The sequence below is a fragment of the Pleurodeles waltl genome, chromosome 1_1 (assembly GCF_031143425.1).
Source record: "Pleurodeles waltl isolate 20211129_DDA chromosome 1_1, aPleWal1.hap1.20221129, whole genome shotgun sequence".
Classification (NCBI taxonomy): Eukaryota; Metazoa; Chordata; class Amphibia; order Caudata; family Salamandridae; genus Pleurodeles; species Pleurodeles waltl.
The window spans coordinates 143,783,338-143,807,282 of record NC_090436.1 but is presented as its reverse complement, the minus strand read 5'-3'; the positions used below and the strand labels follow the sequence as shown (position 1 = coordinate 143,807,282).

Genomic DNA, 23,945 nt, shown 5'->3' with positions numbered 1-23,945 from the left:
ACTGGAGGATGCCTCTCTGCAAAGCGCATGGAGGGCCCCTCCCTCCAGACTCACTCAAGGCAGGTGCTGTGCTGTGGGGGGCCCCAGGAGGGGGACTGCGGGCCTTTGTTACGCAACTGGTGGCAATATGTGCTTTTTGAGACCAAAAACATCAGTTGGCTTTGCCAGTTCTTGTTTATTTTTATGCTTCTTATAGACTTGTTGAAAATGGTTACACCGACTTTCCGTTAGGAATATTTTTTGGAAATACTAGCATGCATCAATACATTTGACTACATGACGCTTCAAAGAAATAGCATCTAAAATTTCATAGTAGCGTAAAGTTTTTTTCTTACTTGCATTTTTTTTCTGAACATTGAATTTTGAAAGCAAAGAATCCTCACTCTTTCTTACGAGCTGCTGCAAACATTTGCATCTAATAAGAAAGCATTCTGGGAGCATTATACTTAGCCTCATATTGTTAAACCTTTCAAACAAGTGTGTACACTTTTTTTTATTTAACTGGAGCCACTGTCAATTATGTTAATTAAAACGTTTATATACAGCGCTCACCCTAATAATGATGGCTTTTAATTAATGAACCATAAATACAAGTTCAAACAGCAATAACTTTTGGACGCATATTACCTCAACTGCAGACAACTCCCTTCTCAGCCAAAGGGTTTGTGATGCAGGGGGTTGGGCCTCCTTGTCCCAAGGACAAAATAAACATGAAAACTTGTTGCCCTTGACCTTCGCTGTGAATTATCGGCAGGTACAAAGCATCACCCTCCTGCACCTTGCTTCTGACTTTACCCGCCATGTCCTAACCCCGTATTAAACATCACAAAGCTGTTCCAAAAAACTGTTCCAAACTGCTTACCGATTACATCAAATCCTCAGATGTCATTTCCAGCCTGGCAGACAACGTAATGACTCGTCGTGAACCTTACTATATTGTAAGCCAGCTGTAACTGCCAGCAGTGTTGCGGTTCACTTTTCTCCAAACATGACGGCCGCATCGTGCCTCTATATCACATCTGAGACTCTTGCAGGTCGTGAAGCCAGATTCTTCAGGTCATATATCCCAATTCAAAAGATAATCGTCTTGTGGGAGCCTCGGTATTTAAAATATATCAAAATACACAAGTCCCGGAATACCTAAGCATCCCCAGTGGCGATTCGACCGTGGAACCGGGAAGTCCAAATATAACAGTAGCGTATCCTTGCAGAATAAAAGGAAAAGGTATGGGGGTAGATAACACCTTCCAACGTGTTTCAGCCGTAGCCTTGATTACAGATGGGGTAGTCATAACATTAACATAATAAATAGCAAAATTCACCAACATAAAAGATGGACTAACATTACAATACAAACAAATTACAATGTAAGTCAGCCGCCATGTTGAAATGTCAACCAATACACATTTTCACTTCGTATTTTCTATAGTTCTATCTAAACTACGTAAGAGCCCACATACCAATAGGAACAGGAACACTGGAAGAAAATAATTATAAATATAAATGATTATACAATTAATATGTATCAATACTTAGTGTGGGATGAGTAGTTATATGATATGTATATGTGTTATTGTAGGAGTATGTACCCTACAAATAATTTGGAACCACTAGGTTATATAGATATGAAACTGTGTTGTAATTGAAGAGAGGGTTACAGTTACATATATTTGGTATTCAGGGATACACAATCATTTAAGTAATGCACCGATTTCGGTGTGATTAATTAGAATTGAAAATGTTTTAAATCTGAAAAGATGAGCCTGCAAATTAAACATTACTAATCACTGTGGACGAGGTAGTGGTCTTCAGAGTCTTACTTGTTCCCATTCACACCACTATCCTCAGAAGTATATCACTTTGTTAGGCACTTAAAAATGTTCTTCCCACATTTTGTATGAACACTTCATCTGCATATCTCATGTCATCTTTCCACTTTCTCTTCAGTCGGTTGTTCTGCATTTACTTCCTTGCAGTTGTGCTTCCAAATCTGTTTGAGCAGTAGTCTCCTGGGTACTCTGTGGAGCAGTCCCTCCTTGGGCACAGAGAACTTGGAACTGGAACCACAAGTGGGTGAACGGGTCCCACTGCTATACAGAGGTGGCAGACAGGGAATGTGAATTCTCTGTCAGTCCTCTCAGAAACAGGTTTGGCCAGTTCTATTTATATGTGTTCTTCTCAGTCCTTGTCCTGAATAATGCTCTTTACAGTAGGATCATCCCCAGGTTGAAGCACTCTCGAAAGAGACGCAAAGAGGTGTGAGCAACCTGCATCTATCAACAACCGTTCCTGGCAGTGATGAGGAAGAGAGACAAAAGGCTGACCCCTTCTAAAGGACCATTCACAGTGTGACAACAGGAACCGTAATCCCAACCTTCACCTCTCCCATCTACCAAATGGCAGCAGCAGGTCTCTGTATTAGAAAGAACCTAATCTAATTTGTGAAGAGAAGCCTGTTTCCTCTTTCTGCACTTCAGTGTTTGGCTTCCCACCCACCAGTCTCAGTAATGTCAGTAATACACTTCCACTGTCTGGGAAGTAACCTAACTTCCATCTTGTGCACATGAACAGGCCAGAGGATTCTAAAATGAAACTCGTGGCTGTTGTCACTCCGGTTTATTGTTTATTGCGCTTCTCACACACAGCACATATTCATTCATGCACTAGGGATCTTGATGCCATTATGATTCCAGGTTCACAATTAAAAACAGAATAAACATGCATTCCAGGGCACCAGCATGCTCCCACTCTTGTAACACAGGTTAGTAACCTGGTCACACTCGGATCAATTCAAAACACTCTATGCTGCCACCACTATGCTACGCACATGTATCAGTGACAGGAACACTTGGTGCAACCCTCCAGCTCCAGAACTTGTCTCATGTCAAAGGCAGGTCTAGACCTTTGCACACAGGCTAGGTTAGCTTTAGGCTTGGGCCAGAAATCCACATACTGGTATACCAGATGCTCGCAGTTGGGCACGCAGGGCACGTTGCACAAGTGTACACCATACAGTGGACTTTTCCCCTTCCCAGCACATTTAAAATGTAAGCAGGGTTTACATTGCTGACTTGTATCTCCTTAACAGTAATTTACCATCATTTTGGAGCAATCAAACTGTAATTTTGCTTGTAAAGTTGAGGACACGAATACAGAACCGAGTCGGGACGTGTTTGAGAGAGTCAGTTTTTAATATATCCTTGCCTTCTAAAGAGGGATTCAATCTAATGGGTGACTAAAAATTTCGGTCTACATACCCCTTTCAGTTAAGCCGTTTCAGACCTGATCGCCTGTTTGTAATTATGCACGGCACTTTTCATGCCCATTCAAACCTTGGCTTTTCTGTTATGAATTTCTGTAACATGAACACACTGTTAAGCATGCGCCATTTTCTATGGAAACAGTTGTGTTTATGAAGTTGAGAATTCAGCTTCATTTTGGTGCTGTGCAGAGGTTTTCTAGTTCGTGCTTTATTACCTTTTTTCTGCAGTCTGTTTTGCAATACTGTGGATGACATAGCAAATTTTGAAAGGTATAAATTCTTGCCTCAAACATGGCCTTTCCTCATTTGCTCATTTCTCTACTTACATGAACGCTTCCACATAAAAAAAAAAATCTATGCAAGAATAATAACTTTTAAATCACTGTGCATAAATGTCTTGTTTCTTTTTGTTAGCGCCACTCTTTTATGCACACAAAGAATTATCACTTTCTAACCCCATCATGGAAACTGTAAACGCAGACTTCTTTAAGAGCTGTGGCAAATAAAAGTGATGTAAGGTTTGTATAACGCGCAGCACCTAAGTTGAAGATGGTGGTGAACGTGTCCATAACCACAAGTTAACTCCCCAACCTAACATCTAGACTGTAGCATCAAAAACGATCTGCCTCCAGTCCACAGTGTAATCTCGTGAGACAAACTATCGGACCTGTTGAGAGTAGATGTTGCTCACATAAATATTGCAGTGCTACATTAAAACAAAATAAACCTTCTGTGAGTTAATCCCTCTCGCTCCAAATAATTAGTTTTAGCAGCTGTCACCCTCTCCCAGTAATTCTAGAGACTAGCAAGATTAGCACTAAAATACAGACTACAAGCTACATGACTATCAAGGGCACTACCAGGACTCATATTACTAACTTTTGCGCATGCAGTCCTACAGACCTTTTGTGGCATGCTTTTTTACATTATCAAATTAGTGCCAAATATGTTCTGCCCACTTCTCACACCTCACCTACACATCCTCTTACAGCTAATGCATACACCCAATGTATGGAAGTTCCCAAATCATCCAGCTATAGTTGCAACACATGCCTCTTACACCATCTCCCATCATTTTGAGATTACCGTTCAATGATCTCTGCTTAATCTCTTGGGTAGACCTGCATCCCAACTCCTCATGAACACTCCAAGCAGTGCAAACAGAAGTTCAAGCCTGTTGTTGCAGCACAGAGGTTCAGGACTCCTGTCATAATGAGGAGGTTGAAGACTCCTGCCAGAGTAAAGAGATTCAAGCCTCCTGCCAGAGTGAGGAGGTTAAAGCCTCCTGCTAGAGTGAGGAGGTTTGAGACTCCTGCCAGAGTGAGGAGGTGGAAGACTCCTAACGCATATAGGCAGCTCAGGCCTCCTGCCACAGTGGGGAGGTTCAAGACTTCAGAAACTCCTACCAGAGTGAGGAGCTTTCAGACTCCTGCCAGAATGTGGAGGTTCAGGACTCCTGCCACATTAAAGAGGTTCAGGCCTTTCATCTGGTCAACATTTTAAATTCTTTCTCATTTACTTCGAAGAAACAGCCTAATTAATAGAACTGAAGTTGAGAAATATGTAAGGCTTTTCAATACAGATACTGTATCCTTAGACGTTTGGCGCAAACAGGTCTGTTATGTAGCATTAACATTGCACATTAAAACCACCTGCAGTTTTCTAAAACACTTTTCACTGAAAGTAAAGGAGCCCATGTGAATAGAAATGTTTATAGTTGGATGGTAATAGTAAATGTGGATTGGCATTCATTGGTTTAACATTACTACCGAGCTGTGGTATTTTAAATGGGGGTCAGGTTATTCTGTGTGGTAGCAAAGTGGCATGTGCCACTAAACCACAGCTTTCAGGTTTGGAGAGACACTTTTTGGAACTTGTGGAGATCTTGAGAGAGCCCTTCTGCAGGGAGATGCATCCATATATATTCGAGCCAGACCTATTTAAATGTAAGCGTAATTCATAGCCCTCTCTAGGATTGGCCCATTTGTATTATGTCGCAGATCAGTTTTGTCCGTAAAAACATTCTTAAATGCTGCAGCCTAGCTGGTGTCAAGAGCAAAACTCCTTGAACATAGCACTCCTGTTCGTACCACACTTCATTGACTACGGGCTGAAGCTTGTATGTTGTATATTGCACAAACTCTCCACGTCGAGGTCCTGACAAACCTGGCAGAATATTTGACCCTCTCGAGGAGTCTTAGCTCAGTATGGAGTTCTTACACCCTTCTTTAAAAACCTGTGTTAAAAAAGCAAAGAGCAACTTTAGAATTATTCTCAAATAGTGTCTACAACTCTGTTCCCTGTGGGAAGCTAGGTTTACATGTGTATTGTAAATCTGTTAATATTTTGTCACCGCAGTTAGATTTTTTAAAACTAATTATCTGTGTGAGTGCAAAATTGTAACCCTGTACTAGCATATACTCTGCACCACTGGGATATGGTCAGCACTATTAGACTTAATAATTTAAAATTAGATTGAGACCAGTCTATGCTTAAAAGTAGGGTAATGTAAATTGACATTATGAAATATTTACTCTTTTATTCTGTTTTCTTTTTTCCTTTATGCAAAACAAAGTCTCATAGTGCCTGGTTTTTCATCTGTCATTTCAATATGGTTTTCTTTAGTTGAAACTCCCTCTTTGGATGTCCAATTAATGGGACATAGAGGCACACAGTGATATGGAAGTTATGCTTATTCTGGTCTGAGTTATTGGCACAGCATCTGAGGGTACTTTGGTCCCTGAGTGGTCTCAAGGCACCTCCTATACAAGGTGTCTCCTATACATTTTCTCGGTCCTGATGATGACCCTTTGGTAATTTATCGTGATCAAAACTCCTTTGCGAGTCAAAACGTGTAGGTGGTTGTTGACTGCAATTAAATGGAGTGCGGTGAAATTCTTAGTTTACTAAATAATTCCGAGATTGGTCTCCTCCGTCACTGTGCACCGGCAGTGGAGTGCGCCACCCAGCAACCTTTTGACCACATTGTATTCATATATATATATACGTGTGTGTAAATATCACTGATGCACTTTGTTCACTCATTCACTTTCACTGTGCTGTCACTTGTTTCAGGAGCACTATATATATATATATGTTCGATGGTATGTGTAGCTGCAGATACACATGCTGTGCACATCCCGCCATCTGGTGTTGGGCTCGGAGTGTTACAAGTTGTTTTTCTTCGAAGAAGTCTTTTCGAGTCACGAGACCGAGGGACTCCTCCCATTTCGACTCCATTGCGCATGGGCGTCGACTCCATCTTAGATTGTTTTTTTTCCGCCATCGGGTTTGGACGTGTTCCTTTTCGCTCCGTGTTTCGGGTCGGAAAGTTAGTTAGAATCTCGGAAAAAACGTCAGTATTGTTTGCGTTCGGTATCGGGTTAGTTATAACAGATCGACACTGAATTTTGAAGAGCTCCGGTGGCCCTTCGGGGTTTTTTCGATTCCCCCGTCGGGGCCTGGTCGGCCCGGCCACGTGCGACTTCAAGGCTGATGGAACGGACCCCATTCCGCTTCTGTCCAAAATGCCATAACAAGTATCCGTATACGGATCAGCATCTGGTCTGTAACTTGTGCTTGTCCCCAGAGCACAAGGAAGATACTTGTGAGGCCTGTCGAGCGGTTCGGTCCAGAAAGACGTTAAGAGACCGAAGAGCCAGAAGACTGCAGATGGCGTCGACGCCGACAGGACAAGAGATTTTCGAGGAGGAAGAGGAAGCTTTCTCTATCCAAGAGTCGGACTCGGAAGAGCTCGAGGCCGAAGAAATGCCGAAAACCGTGAGTAAGACGTCGAAACATAAGACTCACGAGAAGTCAACAAAAGCCCAGGGGACGCCACCGCCAACAGGCCATGGCTTAACCCAAAAAATAGGTGACCCAACCAAGGCACCGAAAAAGGGCACGCTGGTGTCGAAGTCATCCGACTCCGGTCGAGATACTGCCACACAGCAATCTCGGACCCGAGACATCGGCTCCGAGAATTTTCGGCACCGTGACAGCGGCACTGAACAAATTCGGCACCGAGAAACCACCACGCCGAAAATTACAAAGGTCTCTTCAGAGCCTAAAAAGACGTCCGAAAAAGTTTCGGTTCTGAAACATCCAGCCTTGGAGCCGAAAACAGGTTCCTACACAGAGGAACAAGGATTGTCCTCCCAAATGCAAAAACATAGATTTGGAGAGGAACTTCAAGCTGTAGAGCCAGACTACACTCAAAGGAGGCTCCACATTCATCAAGACACAGGGAAGATAACCACTCTTCCCCCAATTAAAATAAAAAGAAAACGTGCCTTTCAAAAAAAGGACAAGGAGCCACAGGCAAAGGTGGCAAAGAAAACAACTCCACCACCGTCTCCACCACCATCAGTGCACACATCACCAGTAGCAACTCCTCCACTGATGCACTCCCCGACTCATACTGCCATGAGTCAAGATGATCCCGATGCATGGGACCTTTACGATGCTCCAGTATCGGACAACAGCCCAGACTCGTACCCTGCCAGGCCGTCACCTCCTGAGGACAGTACATCTTACACACAGGTGATCGCAAGGGCAGCTGCTTTCCATAACGTCACCTTGCATTCCGAACCAATTGAGGATGACTTTTTCTTTAACACGCTATCCTCCACTCATAGCCAATACCAAAGACTACCTATGCTCCCAGGAATGCTAAAACATTCAAAACAAATCTTTCAGGATCCTGTTAAAGGCCGAGCCATAACTCCAAGGGTGGAGAAAAAGTACAAGCCACCGCCAACAGATCCTGTTTATATTTCAACCCAATTAACACCGGACTCAGTAGTTGTCGGGGCAGCTCGTAAGAGAGCGAACTCTCATACCTCGGGGGACGCACCACCTCCAGACAAAGAGAGTCGCAAATTTGATGCTGCGGGCAAAAGGGTTGCAGCACAAGCAGCAAACCAATGGCGCATTGCCAATTCACAAGCACTTTTGGCAAGATATGATAGAGCTCACTGGGATGAGATGCAACATTTGATAGAACACTTACCCAAGGAGTTCCAAAAAAGAGCACAACAAGTGGTGGAAGAAGGACAAAGTATCTCTAATAATCAGATACGGTCTTCAATGGATGCAGCAGATACGGCTGCAGGGACAGTAAATACTGCAATAACAATAAGAAGGCACGCATGGCTGCGCACGTCAGGTTTCAAGCCGGAAATTCAACAAGCCGTGCTAAATATGCCATTTAATGAACAGCAGTTGTTTGGGCCGGAAGTCGACACTGCTATTGATAAACTCAAGAAAGACACTGATACAGCAAAAGCCATGGGCGCACTCTACTCCCCGCAGAGCAGAGGCACATTTCGCAAAACACCTTTTAGGGGAGGGTTTCGAGGACAACCTACAAAAACCACAACATCACAAACAAGGCCCACTTACCAAAGCCAATATCAGCGGGGAAGTTTTTGGGGGCAATATAGAGGGGGACAATTCCAAAAAAATAGAGGAAAATTCCAAAGCCCCAAAAGTCCTCAAAATAAGCAGTGACTTACAAGTCACACATCCCCATCACATAACACCTGTGGGTGGAAGACTAAGCCAATTTTACAAACATTGGGAGGAGATAATAACAGATACTTGGGTACTAGCAATTATCCAGCATGGTTATTGCATAGAATTTCTCGAATTCCCTCCAACAGTCCCACCGAAAACACACAGTATGTCAAAACAACATATAAATCTTCTAGGATTAGAAGTTCAAGCATTGCTCCAAAAAGAGGCAATAGAATTAGTACCAAAACAAGAACTAAACACAGGAGTTTACTCACTGTACTTTCTGATACCCAAAAAAGACAAAACTCTAAGACCTATACTAGATCTCAGAATATTAAATACATACATCAAATCAGACCACTTTCACATGGTTACATTACAAGAAGTAATCCCACTGCTCAAACAACAAGACTACATGACAACACTGGATCTAAAGGATGCATATTTCCATATACCAATACATCCTTCACACAGAAAGTATCTAAGGTTTGTATTCCAGGGGATACATTACCAATTCAAAGTGTTGCCATTCGGAATAACGACTGCGCCAAGAGTTTTTACAAAATGTCTAGCAGTAGTAGCTGCACATATCAGAAGGCAGCAAATACATGTGTTCCCGTACCTAGACGATTGGTTAATCAAAACCAACACGCAAATACTGTGTTCACAACACACAAATTATGTCATAGAAACCCTACACAAACTAGGTTTCTCAATCAATTAGTCAAAGTCACACCTTCTGCCGTGTCAAACACAGCAATACCTAGGAGCAACAATCAACACAGTAAAAGGAATTGCCACTCCAAGTCCACAAAGAGTCCAAACATTCCACAATGTAATACAAGCCATGTATCCAAACCAAAAGATACAGGTCAAATTAGTAATGAAACTCCTAGGCATGATGTCCTCATGCATAGCCATTGTCCCAAACGCAAGGTTGCACATGCGGCCCTTACAACAGTGCCTAGCATCACAGTGGTCACAGGCACAGGGTCAACTTCTAGATCTGGTGTTGATAGACCGCCAAACATACATCTCGCTTCAATGGTGGAACAGTATACATTTAAACCAAGGGCGGCCTTTTCAGGACCCAGTGCCACAATACGTAATAACGACAGATGCATCCATGACAGGGTGGGGAGCACACCTCAATCAGCACAGCATCCAAGGACAATGGGACATTCAGCAAAGACAGTTTCATATAAACCACTTAGAACTGTTAGCTGTGTTTCTAGCGCTCAAAGCATTTCAACCCATAATAACCCACAAATACACTCTTGTCAAAACAGACAACATGACAACAATGTATTATCTAAACAAACAGGGAGGAACACACTCGACACAGTTGTGTCTCCTAACACAAAAAATATGGCATTGGGCGATTCACAACCACATTCGCCTAATAGCACAATTTATTCCAGGGATTCAGAATCAGTTAGCAGACAATCTCTCTCGGGATCACCAACAGATCCACGAATGGGAAATTCACCCCCAAATACTGAACACTTACTTCAGAATGGATCTATTTGCAACAAAAGAAAACTCAAAATGCCAAAACTTCGCATCCAGGTACCCACAACATCAGTCTCAGGGCAATGCACTATGGATGAACTGGTCAGGGATATTTGCGTACACTTTTCCCCCTCTCCCACTTCTTCCATATCTAGTAAACAAGTTGAGTCAAAACAAACTCAAACTCATACTAATAGCACCAACATGGGCAAGGCAACCTTGGTACACAACACTACTAGACCTATCAGTAGTACCTCATGTCAAACTGCCAAACAGACCAGATCTGTTAACACAACACAAACAACAGATCAGACATCCAAATCCAGCATCGCTGAATCTAGCAATTTGGCTCCTGAAATCCTAGAATTCGGGCACTTAGACCTCACACAGGAATGTATGGAGGTCATAAAACAAGCTAGAAAACCTACCACTAGACACTGCTATGCAAATAAATGGAAAAGATTTGTTTATTACTGCCATAATAATCAAATTCAACCTTTACACGCATCTGCAAAAGAGATAGTAGGATACTTACTACATTTGCAAAATCTAAACTAGCTTTCTCTTCCATTAAAATACATCTTACGGCAATTTCAGCTTACCTGCAAATTACGCACTCAACTTCATTGTTTAGGATACCAGTCATAAAAGCGTTTATGGAAGGCCTAAAGAGAATTATACCACCAAGAACACCACCAGTTCCTTCATGGAACCTCAACATTGTCTTAACACGACTCATGGGTCCACCTTTTGAGCCCATGCACTCTTGTGAAATGCAATACTTAACGTGGAAAGTAGCATTTTTAATTGCCATCACATCTCTAAGAAGAGTGAGTGAAATTCAAGCATTTACCATTCAAGAACCATTTATTCAAATACACAAGAATAAAGTTGTTCTACGGACCAATCCTAAATTTTTACCAAAAGTAATCTCACCGTTCCACTTGAATCAAACGGTAGAATTACCAGTGTTCTTCCCACAGCCAGATTCTGTAGCTGAAAGAGCACTACATACATTAGACATCAAAAGAGCACTAATGTACTACATTGACAGAACAAAACTAATTCGAAAGACAAAACAACTATTTATCGCCTTTCAAAAACCTCATACAGGAAATCCAATTTCAAAACAAGGCATTGCTAGATGGATAGTTAAGTGCATTCAAACCTGCTATCTTAAAGCTAAAAGAGAACTGCCTATTACACCAAAGGCACACTCAACCAGAAAGAAGGGTGCTACCATGGCCTTTCTAGGAAATATTCCAATGAACGAAATATGTAAGGCAGCAACATGGTCTACGCCTCATACATTTACCAAGCACTACTGTGTAGATGTGTTAACTGCACAACAAGCAACAGTAGGTCAAGCTGTACTAAGAACATTATTTCAAACTACTTCAACTCCTACAGGCTGAACCACCGCTTTTGGGGAGATAACTGCTTACTAGTCTATGCACAGCATGTGTATCTGCAGCTACACATGCCATCGAACGGAAAATGTCACTTACCCAGTGTACATCTGTTCGTGGCATTAGTCGCTGCAGATTCACATGCGCCCACCCGCCTCCCCGGGAGCCTGTAGCCGTTTAGAAGTAGATCTTAAACATTTGTACATTTGTAAATATATTACTTGAAACTTCATTATGTACATACGCATTCACTCCATTGTATGGGCACTATTACTAGCATACACAACTCCTACCTCACCCTCTGCGGGGAAAACAATCTAAGATGGAGTCGACGCCCATGCACAATGGAGTCGAAATGGGAGGAGTCCCTCGGTCTCGTGACTCGAAAAGACTTCTTCGAAGAAAAACAACTTGTAACACTCCGAGCCCAACACCAGATGGCGGGATGTGCACAGCATGTGAATCTGCAGCGACTAATGCCACGAACAGATGTACACTGGGTAAGTGACATTTTCCATATATATATATATATATATCTCCTAGTGGCAGTCGCCACTAGGTAGTTATCGTTGGGACCATGTTTCCATAGAAAAAGTGTTTTTTGACTTGCCTATATCTTTGGCATCGTTTGATGAATTTTCAGTAAATTTTCCGAAAATAGTGTTGCAGTGATTCTTGTTGCGCACAGAAAGTTTCAAAGTAATCCGTTAAGTGGGGGCAGAGTAAAAGGGGGAGTGTGAAAAAAGTTGTGTTTCCCATGTTAATTCCCATAGGACCTTTACATACTTCTACAGCCCGAACCACTGGACGGAATTAGACCATATTTGGCAGAAAGGTAGCTTTGGGTACGCAGATCACGCTCTCACTTATTTGGTGTAAATCCGTTCAGTAAGTTTTTGAGATATTAAAGGGTAAATACATTTTGTATATCTCTGGCCGTGATGACTTTGTGAGTATTTCACACATAATTTGTGAAATTCTCGAATGTTTCGCAAATACGCATGCGAAAAGAAGTTTTGCAATTGGCTGACTGCAACCTAGCTAGATAGTTGCAGCCACCATTTTATTTCATGGGACACGGCCCACTGGGGTGAAATTGGAATAAGGGGTCAGGGTGAAGGTACCAGGGATGTGATATAAGTGTGTTTTAGGGAGAAATTATAGGTTTAAAATAATTTTGTGATATTTGCGAAAAATTCGTGAATTTTCTGATTTATTCGCAAATATGGAAAAAATTGAAAGAAAAACCACACACTCATTCATACACTCATTCATACACTCATTCATACACTCATTCATACACTCATTCATTCACTCAGAGACTCATGCACCCACTCACACACCCACTCAGACTCTCACACCCACTTTCAGACCTACACAAACACTCACGCACCTACCCACAGATTCACTGACAGAGACAGGCCCTGTGGCCAACCTGTGCTGCCCACGGCCAAAGGATGTGCATGGCGCTGGGTTGGGTGGTTATAAGGGTTTGGCTACAAAGCAATGCAAGTTGGAATAACGTTTACTAAATAATTAAAATTGCTTTACATTAAAAGACCATAAAAATTCACTGAAAAAAATAAAGGTCACAGGAACGTTATAGTTAGGTTCTCAATTTACTTTTACAAAACAATATAAATTCAGCAGTTATAGTTAGAGTTCTTTTAAGTAACCATAACTCGCGCCCTAAGGTAACTATAACTCACGCCTTCGCCATGCACAGCTAATTACTCCACATATTATATCATTGGTGAGATCTTCTATGGCATCTTTGATGTTATCACTTCAACATTTGCAATAAAAATAGTGATAAGAAAACTGTGCATGGCAAGATTGTGAGTTATAGTTACCTATTTATACTTCTATATGTACTTACATATGTATATTTTTAATAATGTTTCTAATTTTGATGTGATATCGGACAGACAGATGACAAACAAGGCACTATAAGACTTTGTTTTGCATTAAGGAAAAAAGAAAACAGAATAAAAGAGTAAATATTTAAGAAAGTCAATTTACATAATCCCACCTTAAGGAGGGTCTGTTTATACTACTGCCATGGAATTTGAGGCTTACACTTCCCCTGCAGGGACTGTTTTGGATTTTTGACTTACTCGCCCAGGTCCAAGGGTAACTGGGTTTGCCTCTTTGTTTAACGTAATATCCTTAAAAGTAGGCTGTTCTTTTCTGCCACCAAGCCACCTAGCTCTGTGTTTTGTCAATTCTGCAAGGAATAATTAGATAACTTTCTGTACATACTCAATTGTTTTACTTTGTGGTTGTTTATTTCAGGGTCAGATTGATATGATGAAGTTCTAAAGAAGATATCTTGGTTAACAAAGAAAATGGGAGCAAATAGCAGCACTACTACGGATCTTTCAGAAAATGAGTACCTAAAGAAATTATCGGGTACTGAGTCCATCTCTGAGAATGATCCATTTTGGAACCAGCTTCTGTCCTTCACATTCACAACTCCAACAAACAGGTAAGACAGAGTTCTGTTGTTGGTCTTCGTTGTCTTTAAATGTTACTTGCATTGGCCAGTGGTTTGTGAGCTGAATCCTGAGCTGGTTGAATAGTGGCAAAAAGCCAGAGACAATTTTATTAAAGAGAAGGAGGCTAGCATTATTCATTAATCCTTTCTATTCACTACTTCCAAGCAGCCTCTTTAAAGCTCCATGTTAAAATCAACTATGACAACGTTCAGTCTATGAAACTCCCCAATACTCCCCCCTTTTCCTCTTATGTTTGCTGCTTCTGAGCAGATAAGTATATCTTCCTTCCATATCTTGCCATTTACAAAATGTTTAGTATATATTTATTTGATAACTTATAGTGGCTAGTTTACTTGGAAAGCATTGTTAGAGGAGAGTTATCAGAACCCAATTTATGGGATCTGTGTTAGACTTAAACTCATGTTTTACTTAAATAGAAAAATCTTAATGTTTATTTGACTGATATTAGTAATAAACGTACTTTTAATTGGGTCAGGTAGGTAATGTATAAGAATATGGCGGAATTCGTGTTCTAGAAATGTACTTTAATTATTTTACATAACGCATGAGTGTTTATATTTTGTTACAGCTAAGCGTCCAGTTTCTTTGAAACTTGAGCAGTTTGAAATGTTCTTGCGAGCGGACTTGTAAGTTAGCCTGTTTATTTACTTGTTCTGAGGTTAACTGGATGTGTTTATTTACTTGTATGCAGCTTAGGAAACAAGCGTGCATTAAAAGTTTCTTTTGGCAAAACTGAAGACGCTACAGTTGAATCAACGCGTCTTTTATAAAGAAAAGGAATTTTCTGTTCAGAAGTCGTGCGGCTTGCACGCTTGCGAGCAGAGAATAGAAACGTCTAATTGAGATTAACCTTTGCATATTAGGAAAAGACAATGTGATAACACTACTTACAAATCAATCAGACATACAGATTTCGTTTTTATCAAAATGAGAGGAAGCAGCTGCAATGACAGAAAGTGCACTACGGTGCACTATGTAATATATCAGTCTCTTTATGTGAGTTTGGGTATTTTTTGAGGCTGAATAGAATGCACAAATGTTTTCCAATCTGGCTATTCCGGAGGGATTTTGGTTCACGGTCAGTTCAGTTTACAGTGCTTTTGGGGGTTATTTGAAGTTTTTAAGACACATTAATCAATAATTTTGGGAATCTGGCTGATTTAAATAAGGAAAAGGATATTCAGAAAGAGAGAATATGAGAAATAATTATACAACAATTGAAGGAGAGCGTAAAAGAGATGTGATGTAATATCTTAAAAAGTAAGAAGAGAAAGGGACTAGCTGATGAGAGGGAGTATTGGACCATGTCTGAGGAAGACAGTTCTTCGAATAAAGGTCCATGTAGTAAGTGTTTACTGAAAAAGAAACACTTAGTGCCAGATTTATACTTTTTTCCACAAAACTGCGCAAACGCAGTTTTGTGGCAAAAAGTATAGCGCTGGCTTGCGCAATTCCACAGTGCCATGTGGGCACCATATTAAAGGAATGGCGCAAGTCGGCGCTAAACTTGGGCTAGCTTATTAAAAGAAGGCGTTAGCTGGGTGTGGATGGCGGTGGAGTAGGAGGGGGTTGTGCGTCTAAAAATGACGCTAGCCTGGTTAGAGGCAAATAAATGCCTCTAACCAGCCTAGCGTCATTTCCTGACGCACAACCATCCATATCACATGACTCCTGTCTAATAAAAGACAGAAGTAATGCCCACCAACCCAGTGGCCAGCACAGGGGACCAGTGTCCCCTGGGCATGGCCATTGCACCCTGTGCCATGCAGGGGGCCTAAGTTAGGAACCCCGATGGCACTTAAAACGAATATTAAAAAATACTTACCAATACTAACCCTACTTACCTGGGATGGGGTCCCCTATCCTCTGGTGTCTCTCTGGTCGGGTGGGAGTGGGGGTGGGGGTGTTCCCGGGGCTGGAGGGCACCTGTGGACCCATTCCATGGTGTTTAACCATGGAAATGGGTCCACAGGTCCCCTAACGCCTGGTCTGACCCAGGCGTTAAATAATGGTGCAAAACTAGCTTTCCTGTCTTACCCATATTTTGAGGAGAAACCGAAATTTTGTGTGGCTGAATGTATAAGAGAACATAAAAAAAAGGATGGAGGAGTTTAGAGCAGATGGTGTCACTCAGTTGTTGATTTCGTACATGAAAACATTTAAAGTTCTTTCAGTAGCAACGATTGCTCAATGGGTGAAGAATGTTAAGACGAAAGCAGGTGTGGATGTGGAAAGGTTTAAAAAACACTCCTTAAGAGGGGCTATGTGCTCACAGGTTTATTGTGCAGCAGGAAGATTGGCAGAGATATTGAAAGCAGCAGACTGGTCAAATGCAGAAGTATTCAGAATGTGTTACTTCAAACCTGTAGAGCATGTCTCTAGCTCTGTGTTGAGAAGCTTTGAACATGCTTAATGCTAGCCTCCTGTTTAGCCATAAACAAGCCATAAGAGACAAGGAGGCAAACATTATCCCTCCCTCCCTTCTCTTTGGAGGGATTAAAAAAAGTAAAAAGGAAAGGCTTAAATTATTATTTTTATTGATTGCGGTCACTTTGTAAATGGATATTTAGATTATTGTACTTATTAAGGCAAATGTTAATAAATGTTAAATATATCTTATTATTACAGCACATGTAATCTTAAATTTCTATCAATAACACTACTTTTCGATAATTGAGAATATGTTTGGGGAAGTTACAGAAGATTGTTTGGAGTTTCAGAACAGCACCAAAAGAGGAAGAGTGTGGGGTAGTTGGGAGTTTTGTGGACTGAAAATTCTTTTTGCTTATGTTGTCATAATTGATTGTAATATAGAGCTTTCAAGAGGCTGCTCGGAATTAGTGAATAAAAGGATTAATGCATAATACTAGCCTCTTTGTCTTTAATAAAATCACGATTCTCTAAACATTAAAACTATGAGAATCGGCATTCTTTATGGCATGCTGTCAATGGCTTTCTTTGCCTTATCCTAATCAGACAAGAGGACTTCTCTCCGGGTCGTAATTGATGGTTTTATTTTTTAAATTGACTGGCGTTAGAATTTTGCTTTGCTGATTGTTTAAGCAGTGATATCTTATCCTAAATGTCTGAACTGGATATGATTGGTACGTGGCTGGGGTTGTGCCGAAAGAATAATAGCCACATACTAATAACAAGCACTGTTAAAGTCAATAGGTCTTTCTTTAGCTACATGTAAGCTGACTGTATAGCTGTGCCAGTTTATGTTGCAGAACAACATTGGCAGTAGGAAAAAAATGCTTGTTGCAGATGCTGAACAACCTTGTCGAAAAAAGGCAAAATGACTGCTGAGTCTTGGTGTTTGCATGCGCATGCATCACCACATATGTGCGCGCAGCCATTTTGATTGTTTTATTTTACTGCTCCAAGATGGTGGACGACAATCTTAGAACCGTAAATTAAAAAGAAAATACTGTGTATTATCAAGAAAAGTAGCATCCCAGTATCAAATTGCAGTTGCTGGGACCTCCAGAAAAGCCAGTTAGTCATGAGCAGGGGTTTTAAGGAGGCAACGGAGGAGCGGTGAAGGACTTTAAAACATAATGCAAAAATGCCTATCGGGGCAAGTGGGGAGCAACACGTAGAGTGCAAGGGGTGGGCATTTGAGGGGACAAGCACCATATGGAGGAGAGAGCAAGAAAATGTGCGCATTCCCATGGAGTACTAAAAGAAAAAGAAAAAAGTAGTTCCAATGTTGATAGCTTTGGGAGGATGTAAGTCATCCAATAAAAAGGGTGGTTAAAAAAACTATGGTCTAGAGAGGAACAGACATAAAAAGAGGAAAGAAAGCCATCTGATAAACGTCAAGGAAAAGAGATTTACAAGAAAGTCTACCAATGAAAAGCAATGATCTGCTCTAATTATTTGTATTGCATACAATAGATCCACTAAAATTAGTCTGGAGGTGAGTCCTACAAATAATAGAGAGCAAACTGTTGCACTTTCCGACACTTCTTGGCGATTTTTCTCTTGCAGGTCCATTCAACTAAAATTCAGGAAATCATCTATAATAAAGGCTCAATAGTACCCTTGTCTGTTGTCAGTGGTTGTCCCACTTTCATTCAGGGCTATCTGACATGCTTAATCAGTTCTATTCTACTTTCTTCCTGTATTTGGCCATCTGTTGAGCCTGTGGCCACATGGTTATTAAATGTAATCTAGAAAAAGGTAAATGACTGGGAAAACTATAAAGATATCTGATAATTCTACTCACATGACCTTTGTGCGTAAAAGACCCATATGGCAACAAACCCCTGATAATCATGCTAAGACTGTTTCTTAGTGACCAAGACTAGTTATTTATCAAAACGTATTGGTTTAACTTGTGTGCTTTTAGCAGTGAGAGTAACATATGAATACTCTGATGTCAGACTCCTATGAGGCAGGATTCCTGGGAAACTATGTGATAGACCCCCATGACTACCAACATCTAAAGTCTTATCCTGCCGAGCTGTCCCCACCTGACAATATTACTATTACTGCAAATCCTATCATGCAGTAATACAAAGGACTGTACAACATCATCAAGTAAAGCTCCACACAGCTGAGGATAATGATTACTTTCTAATCAAAACACTAAGATGGAGATTGTGGTCCCCTACCTTCCAGTGCTTAAGAGCATGTTCAGGTCAGCTTCCAAGACCTTTAAGGAGCCAGTGAAAGCCAGTGTGGCTAATCCTGCCTGAGATGTCCCAGCTTACATTTGTGAACATATTGACCCTGACTCCTTAGTTGTGCACACTGCCTGTGAAAGGGATTCTGTACAGGCCACTGGACACACCTCTATGCCTGACAAGAAGTCTAAGCAGATTGATTTAAAAGGAAAGAGGGTAGCCACACACTGGGAAATTGCCAGTTTGATGGGCCCTCTCTACGGGGAGGAGATGGAGGAACGTGCTTAAGCCTGAGGTGCAACACCACCTCATGAATGTCCCTTTTGTTGTTGAGCATCTGTTCGGCACCCAATCAAGCAAATGCTCGACAAAATCAAAATGGACGCTGACATCACCAAGCCCGTAGAGGTCCTCCAGTCCTCCAGTCCCAAATCTGCTTTTCCAGAGCATCAAGGCACTGGAGGTACCAAACCCTGGGGCTCAAGTCAGAAACCCCCATTCCAACAGTCCTTTCAGGACCCCAAGCTGCTGACGGACTTCTGGAGGGAAGCCTATAAGGGAAATGGGTGCTGGAAAGGCAGAAGTGGCTCCACAAAGAGCTTCTATTTTGCAAAGCATTGACTCTGTCTCCCTTCACCCCAGCCACATCACACCTGTTCAGTGAAGACTGAGGCACATCCAAACGCAATATTACACCATCATCTCAGATCAGTGGGCCCTCCATTGTGCAGGAAGGTTAGAGCTCGAATTTCACACAACCTCTCCCAACATCTCACCACATACTGAGTTCAGACTACCTTCACCTTCTGGAGAAAATTCCTATATACTAACTCTGCCCTGAGTCTATTATCTGTACTTTTTAATTCCTAAAAAGGATGTCTCTATCAGGATGATCCTTCACCTTAGGCAGTTGAACAGGTTCATCCTCTCCAAACACCTTCATATAATCCCTCCACAAGATGTCATCCAGCTGCTACAAGAAGGCAACATCCTTTCATATCTCCATCCATCCGTCCATCGCATCACCAGTACTTTTGAGCTGTGGTGAGTGGGCAACATTACCAGTTCCAGGTGTTACTCTTCGGAGTCATCACAGCTATAAGGGCTTTTATAAAGTGCCTAGTGGTGATGGTAGCACATCTGTACCGAAAAGCCATGCATGTCTTTCTATACTTAGATGAATGGCTGATCAAAGGCAGCAGCAAACTGCAATGCATAGCAGGTACTCCAGCAGCAGTTTCTCTCCTTCAGAGCCTATGTTTAACCATGAATGCAAAATAAATTACACCTTCAACTACAGCAGATTCAGCCCTTTCTTTGTTCAGTCCTGAATTCTGTAACAGGCAGAGGATACCCCAACCAAAAAAGGTTGGTGGCATTCACAAAAGCTGCTGTCTCTTTGTAAGACTTGCTATCCTAGTACTATTTGATATGTCCTGTAACTGTTGAGGATGATGGCTTCATGCATACATTCGTACCAGGTGCCAATTCCTCTCAAGCCACTGGGCACAAGTGGGAGGGCACTGGGAGGATCTAGTGTTGGTGACATTTAAGATCCAGGACCCAGAGCACCCTGCTTTAGTGGAATCTGTTTCTAAACAGTCCCTTTCTAGACCCCCACTTCCGCAGGTGAGTATACTTACAGATGCCTGTCTCATTGGGTGGGTCATTGGGTGGGGAGCTCACAACCGCAACATGCCTGTCCAAGGCACCTGGATCCTGATGCACTAGGGTCACCACATACACTACTTGGAGCTTCAAGCCATTAGGCTATCACTGAAAGAATTCCACCTTCTTTTACGGGGAAAACAGTACTAAGCAAGACAACCAACATGACAACCAGGTTATGCATCCAGAGGTGGGGCAGGACTCACTTTCTCCAGATTCTTGCGCTGTCTCAGGAAAATTGGCACTGGACATAACTCAAAAACAATCACCTGTTGGCAGGGTACTTGCTTGGAGTGGAGAACGACTTTGCAGACCTGCTCAGCAGGACACATCAACAAGTTCACAAGAGGAAACTCCCCCCACAAGTCCTTCACAGAAACTTTCAAAGGTGTGTGGCGAATTGAACTGTTTGTCACTCCTGAAAACGCAAAATGGAAACATTTGTCAGGGATATTTGCCTACTCTTTTCCACCTTTCTCCTCGTCCTCTATGTGGTGAGAAAGATCAGTCAGCTGTCCATGATCCTCATCCTAGTCACACCATCCTGGGCGAGATGGTCCTAGTTTTGTGTGCTCCTAAAGATGTGTAATCCTCACGAGAAGCTCCTGCTCACACCAGACCTTCTCACTCTGATCGCAAACAGCTCAAACTAGCAATCTGTCACCTGAAGTCCAGAGTTTGGTTACTGCAGTCTGCCGGCGGAATTGATGATTATCCTGAGAGAAGCAAAAAAAACACTACTTGTGTCTGTTATGCTGCTAAGTGGGAAACCTTCATGCATTACTGCATCTCAAGACAGATCCTTTCAAACTCCTCCGTGCTTATACCAGTCATTAAAGCCTCCATGGACAGTCTAAAGGGGGCAATACCCAGAAAGAGGCTTCCTGAATATTATGAACTGTAGTCATAGATTGGTGAATGTGAGTTTTTGTAGGACATTTTTGTAAATAACCTGTTTTCTTTCTCCACATTTAATTTCACTTTCCTCGTTTAATTCGACATAAATTGCATATTTGGGTGTTTTGTTGTATAAAATACAGTGATATGAGTAGTCATTTTTCACAGGGATCCATATAATGTTTCAGTATTATCATGACAGCCCTAAACTACTCTGTCAAGCTTTACATTTGTCCATTGTTCATTCAACATCCTCTTTTAGAAAGGTAAACAAAGCCTCAACATTCTAGTTCCAGTCAGTGCCCATTATTATCTGCACCTCACAGAGAACAGCTTCTATAATGTTTCCCTCCTAGAAGTAAACTGTGTTCGTCAGCTACGCAAACTGCATTATTAGCAAGTCTCCTCTTTTTTCACCGCGGACAATCAAACGACATAGAACAGACAACCAAACTGTGCAGTACAGTATTTGACTTACTGTTCTGAATTAACATTTCCCTTTTTGAAAACAAAACAGTGTTGAAATACTAACAGTCCTTAAATAAAGATGTAATATAAAAAATACAATATGAGTAAACTATGTAGTGCAGTTCCCTAGTGCCACCACAGGGACCTTGTGATTTTTATAAACCACAGGCTTTGGCCTGATTGTTTAGGATATTACTAGGGCTCATCAGTGGTGATGTAAAGAACTATGCAGAACTGTGAATTAAGAGTACATCTGTTAAGCATATGGCTCAGCAAAGGGGCCCGTGTAACAGTGGTTAACAGCATCATTTAAGTCTCGTTTTGAAGGTCTTCCAAAAATGATATATCTTTATTCATTGATCATCAGTGTCTTTTCTTTGTAATTCAATTCCAGTTTTCTATATCCATTTGTTTCACATCTCTCCTTATAAATCCATTTTCATATTGCTCTATGCTTTTTGGGGATTCCACAAGAAATCTTTCATCTTTAGTGATGTATAATTGACAGTGGAATTAGTGTGATCAGAGATCGGCAGAACCCCTTATAAAAGCTGTAGGGAGATGATGTAAAGTCATAGGCAGTAGGAATCACTAAAGAGCAGCAGCCCGCAGCCTAAATCATTAGTGTGTTTTTGATGGTGGGTCTAGGAAAGACCGCGGAAGAAAAGCAGTGCTTCAGTTGTCATACTCTGCCCTCCTCCATTGCACAGACCGGCTGTTCTTTCCCGATTACTGCAGAATAAGGCTAAAGGCTAGAGTTGCTGTTAAAATTAGGTGCACAAACCTCTGACAATGTGTTTCTGAGCCTTAAACAGGTTAAAGACGGAAGGGAGCAGAATGTACTGCAAATATTCAGGTATTAAAAAGTCAGACTACTTACGACCAATCTGTTTTTTTTTATTCTTTACCAGTGGGACACCTTCCCTTTCCCTTTGACACAGCCACACGCAGGTAGGTTGTAGGAAGACGATTCTCCACACTATATGTTATGCTGGAGGCTTCAATAGAGGTGTAATCTAGCAGCTCCAGATAAAGTGGCATGGCCATGGTGGATATGTTGGACATGGACTGACAGTACTACTGATTTAGTTAGAATGTATGTACCAGGGGCCATATTATGCGTCGTACTCATGAGAGAAACTGGCATGTGCACCCTTGGGCACTCTGGTATTACAGAAGGGGCAGTAGACGATTGTGCAAACCCACCTGTAATACTTATGGTGCTGGCACACGTGTACCCATGGCTCTATCTTGAGAAGGTGTTCCCTCTTTTCCTTGGAGTCGTGGCCCCATGCAAATGATGGAATCACTTTGCCTCTGAGATGCCCCCATTTATGGACCCAGCACAGAAGCAAACATGCCCTTAGGAGGCTTACTGACAGTGTATCACAAAAGGTGGAGCACAGTCACTGCACCCCCTGAGTGAAAGCCCTGCAAGATCAGTAAGGGATTCTCATAGACACCCCCCCCCACCCCCCAAATTTCCCTTTGCAGGTGGCAGTCTTTGTAGTCTCTTGCTGTGCCCGCTTGCAGAGGGAGCTCTATCCCCTCTTTAACCCCTTCGCTGCCAGGCCTTTTCCCCTCAGGTGCCATGCCTTTTTTTGGCTATTTGTGGCAGTTCGCGCTTAGGCCCTCATAACGTTTTGTCCACATATGCTGCCCACGCCAAATTTGCGTCCTTTTAGGGATTCTAGAGGTACCCAGACTTTGTGGGTTCCCCTGAAGGAGACCAAGAAATTAGCCAAAATACAGTGATTTTTTAATTTTTTTTTTATTTTTAAATGGGAAAAAATGGCTGCAGAAGGAGGCTTGTGTTTTTTTTCGCTGAAAATGGCATCAACAAAGAGTTTGTGGTGCTAAAAGCACCAGCTTCCCAGCTTTCAGGAACAGGCAGACTTGAATCAGAAAATCGTATTTTTCAACACGATTTTGGCATTTTACTGGGACATACCTTATTTTTATTATTTTTTTGTGCGTTCAGACTCCTTTCCCAGAAAGCTAAACATTTCTGAAAAGTAGACAAAATTCTGAATTCAGCAATGGGTAATTTGTGTAGATCCTA

At 41.8% G+C, this 23,945-nt stretch overlaps 1 protein-coding gene across 2 annotated transcripts in view; it reads left to right on the top strand.

The window, feature by feature from the left end:
• DYM (dymeclin) overlaps positions 1-23,945 on the top strand; it is a 917,326-nt gene that overhangs the window by 35,746 nt on the left and 857,635 nt on the right. For both annotated transcript variants that reach the window (XM_069219181.1, XM_069219183.1), the window contains exon 2: positions 13,996-14,188. In XM_069219181.1, coding sequence (XP_069075282.1) covers positions 14,049-14,188 — 140 coding nt within the window. In that variant the 5' untranslated portion in view covers positions 13,996-14,048. The remainder of the gene's footprint in view (positions 1-13,995; positions 14,189-23,945) is intronic.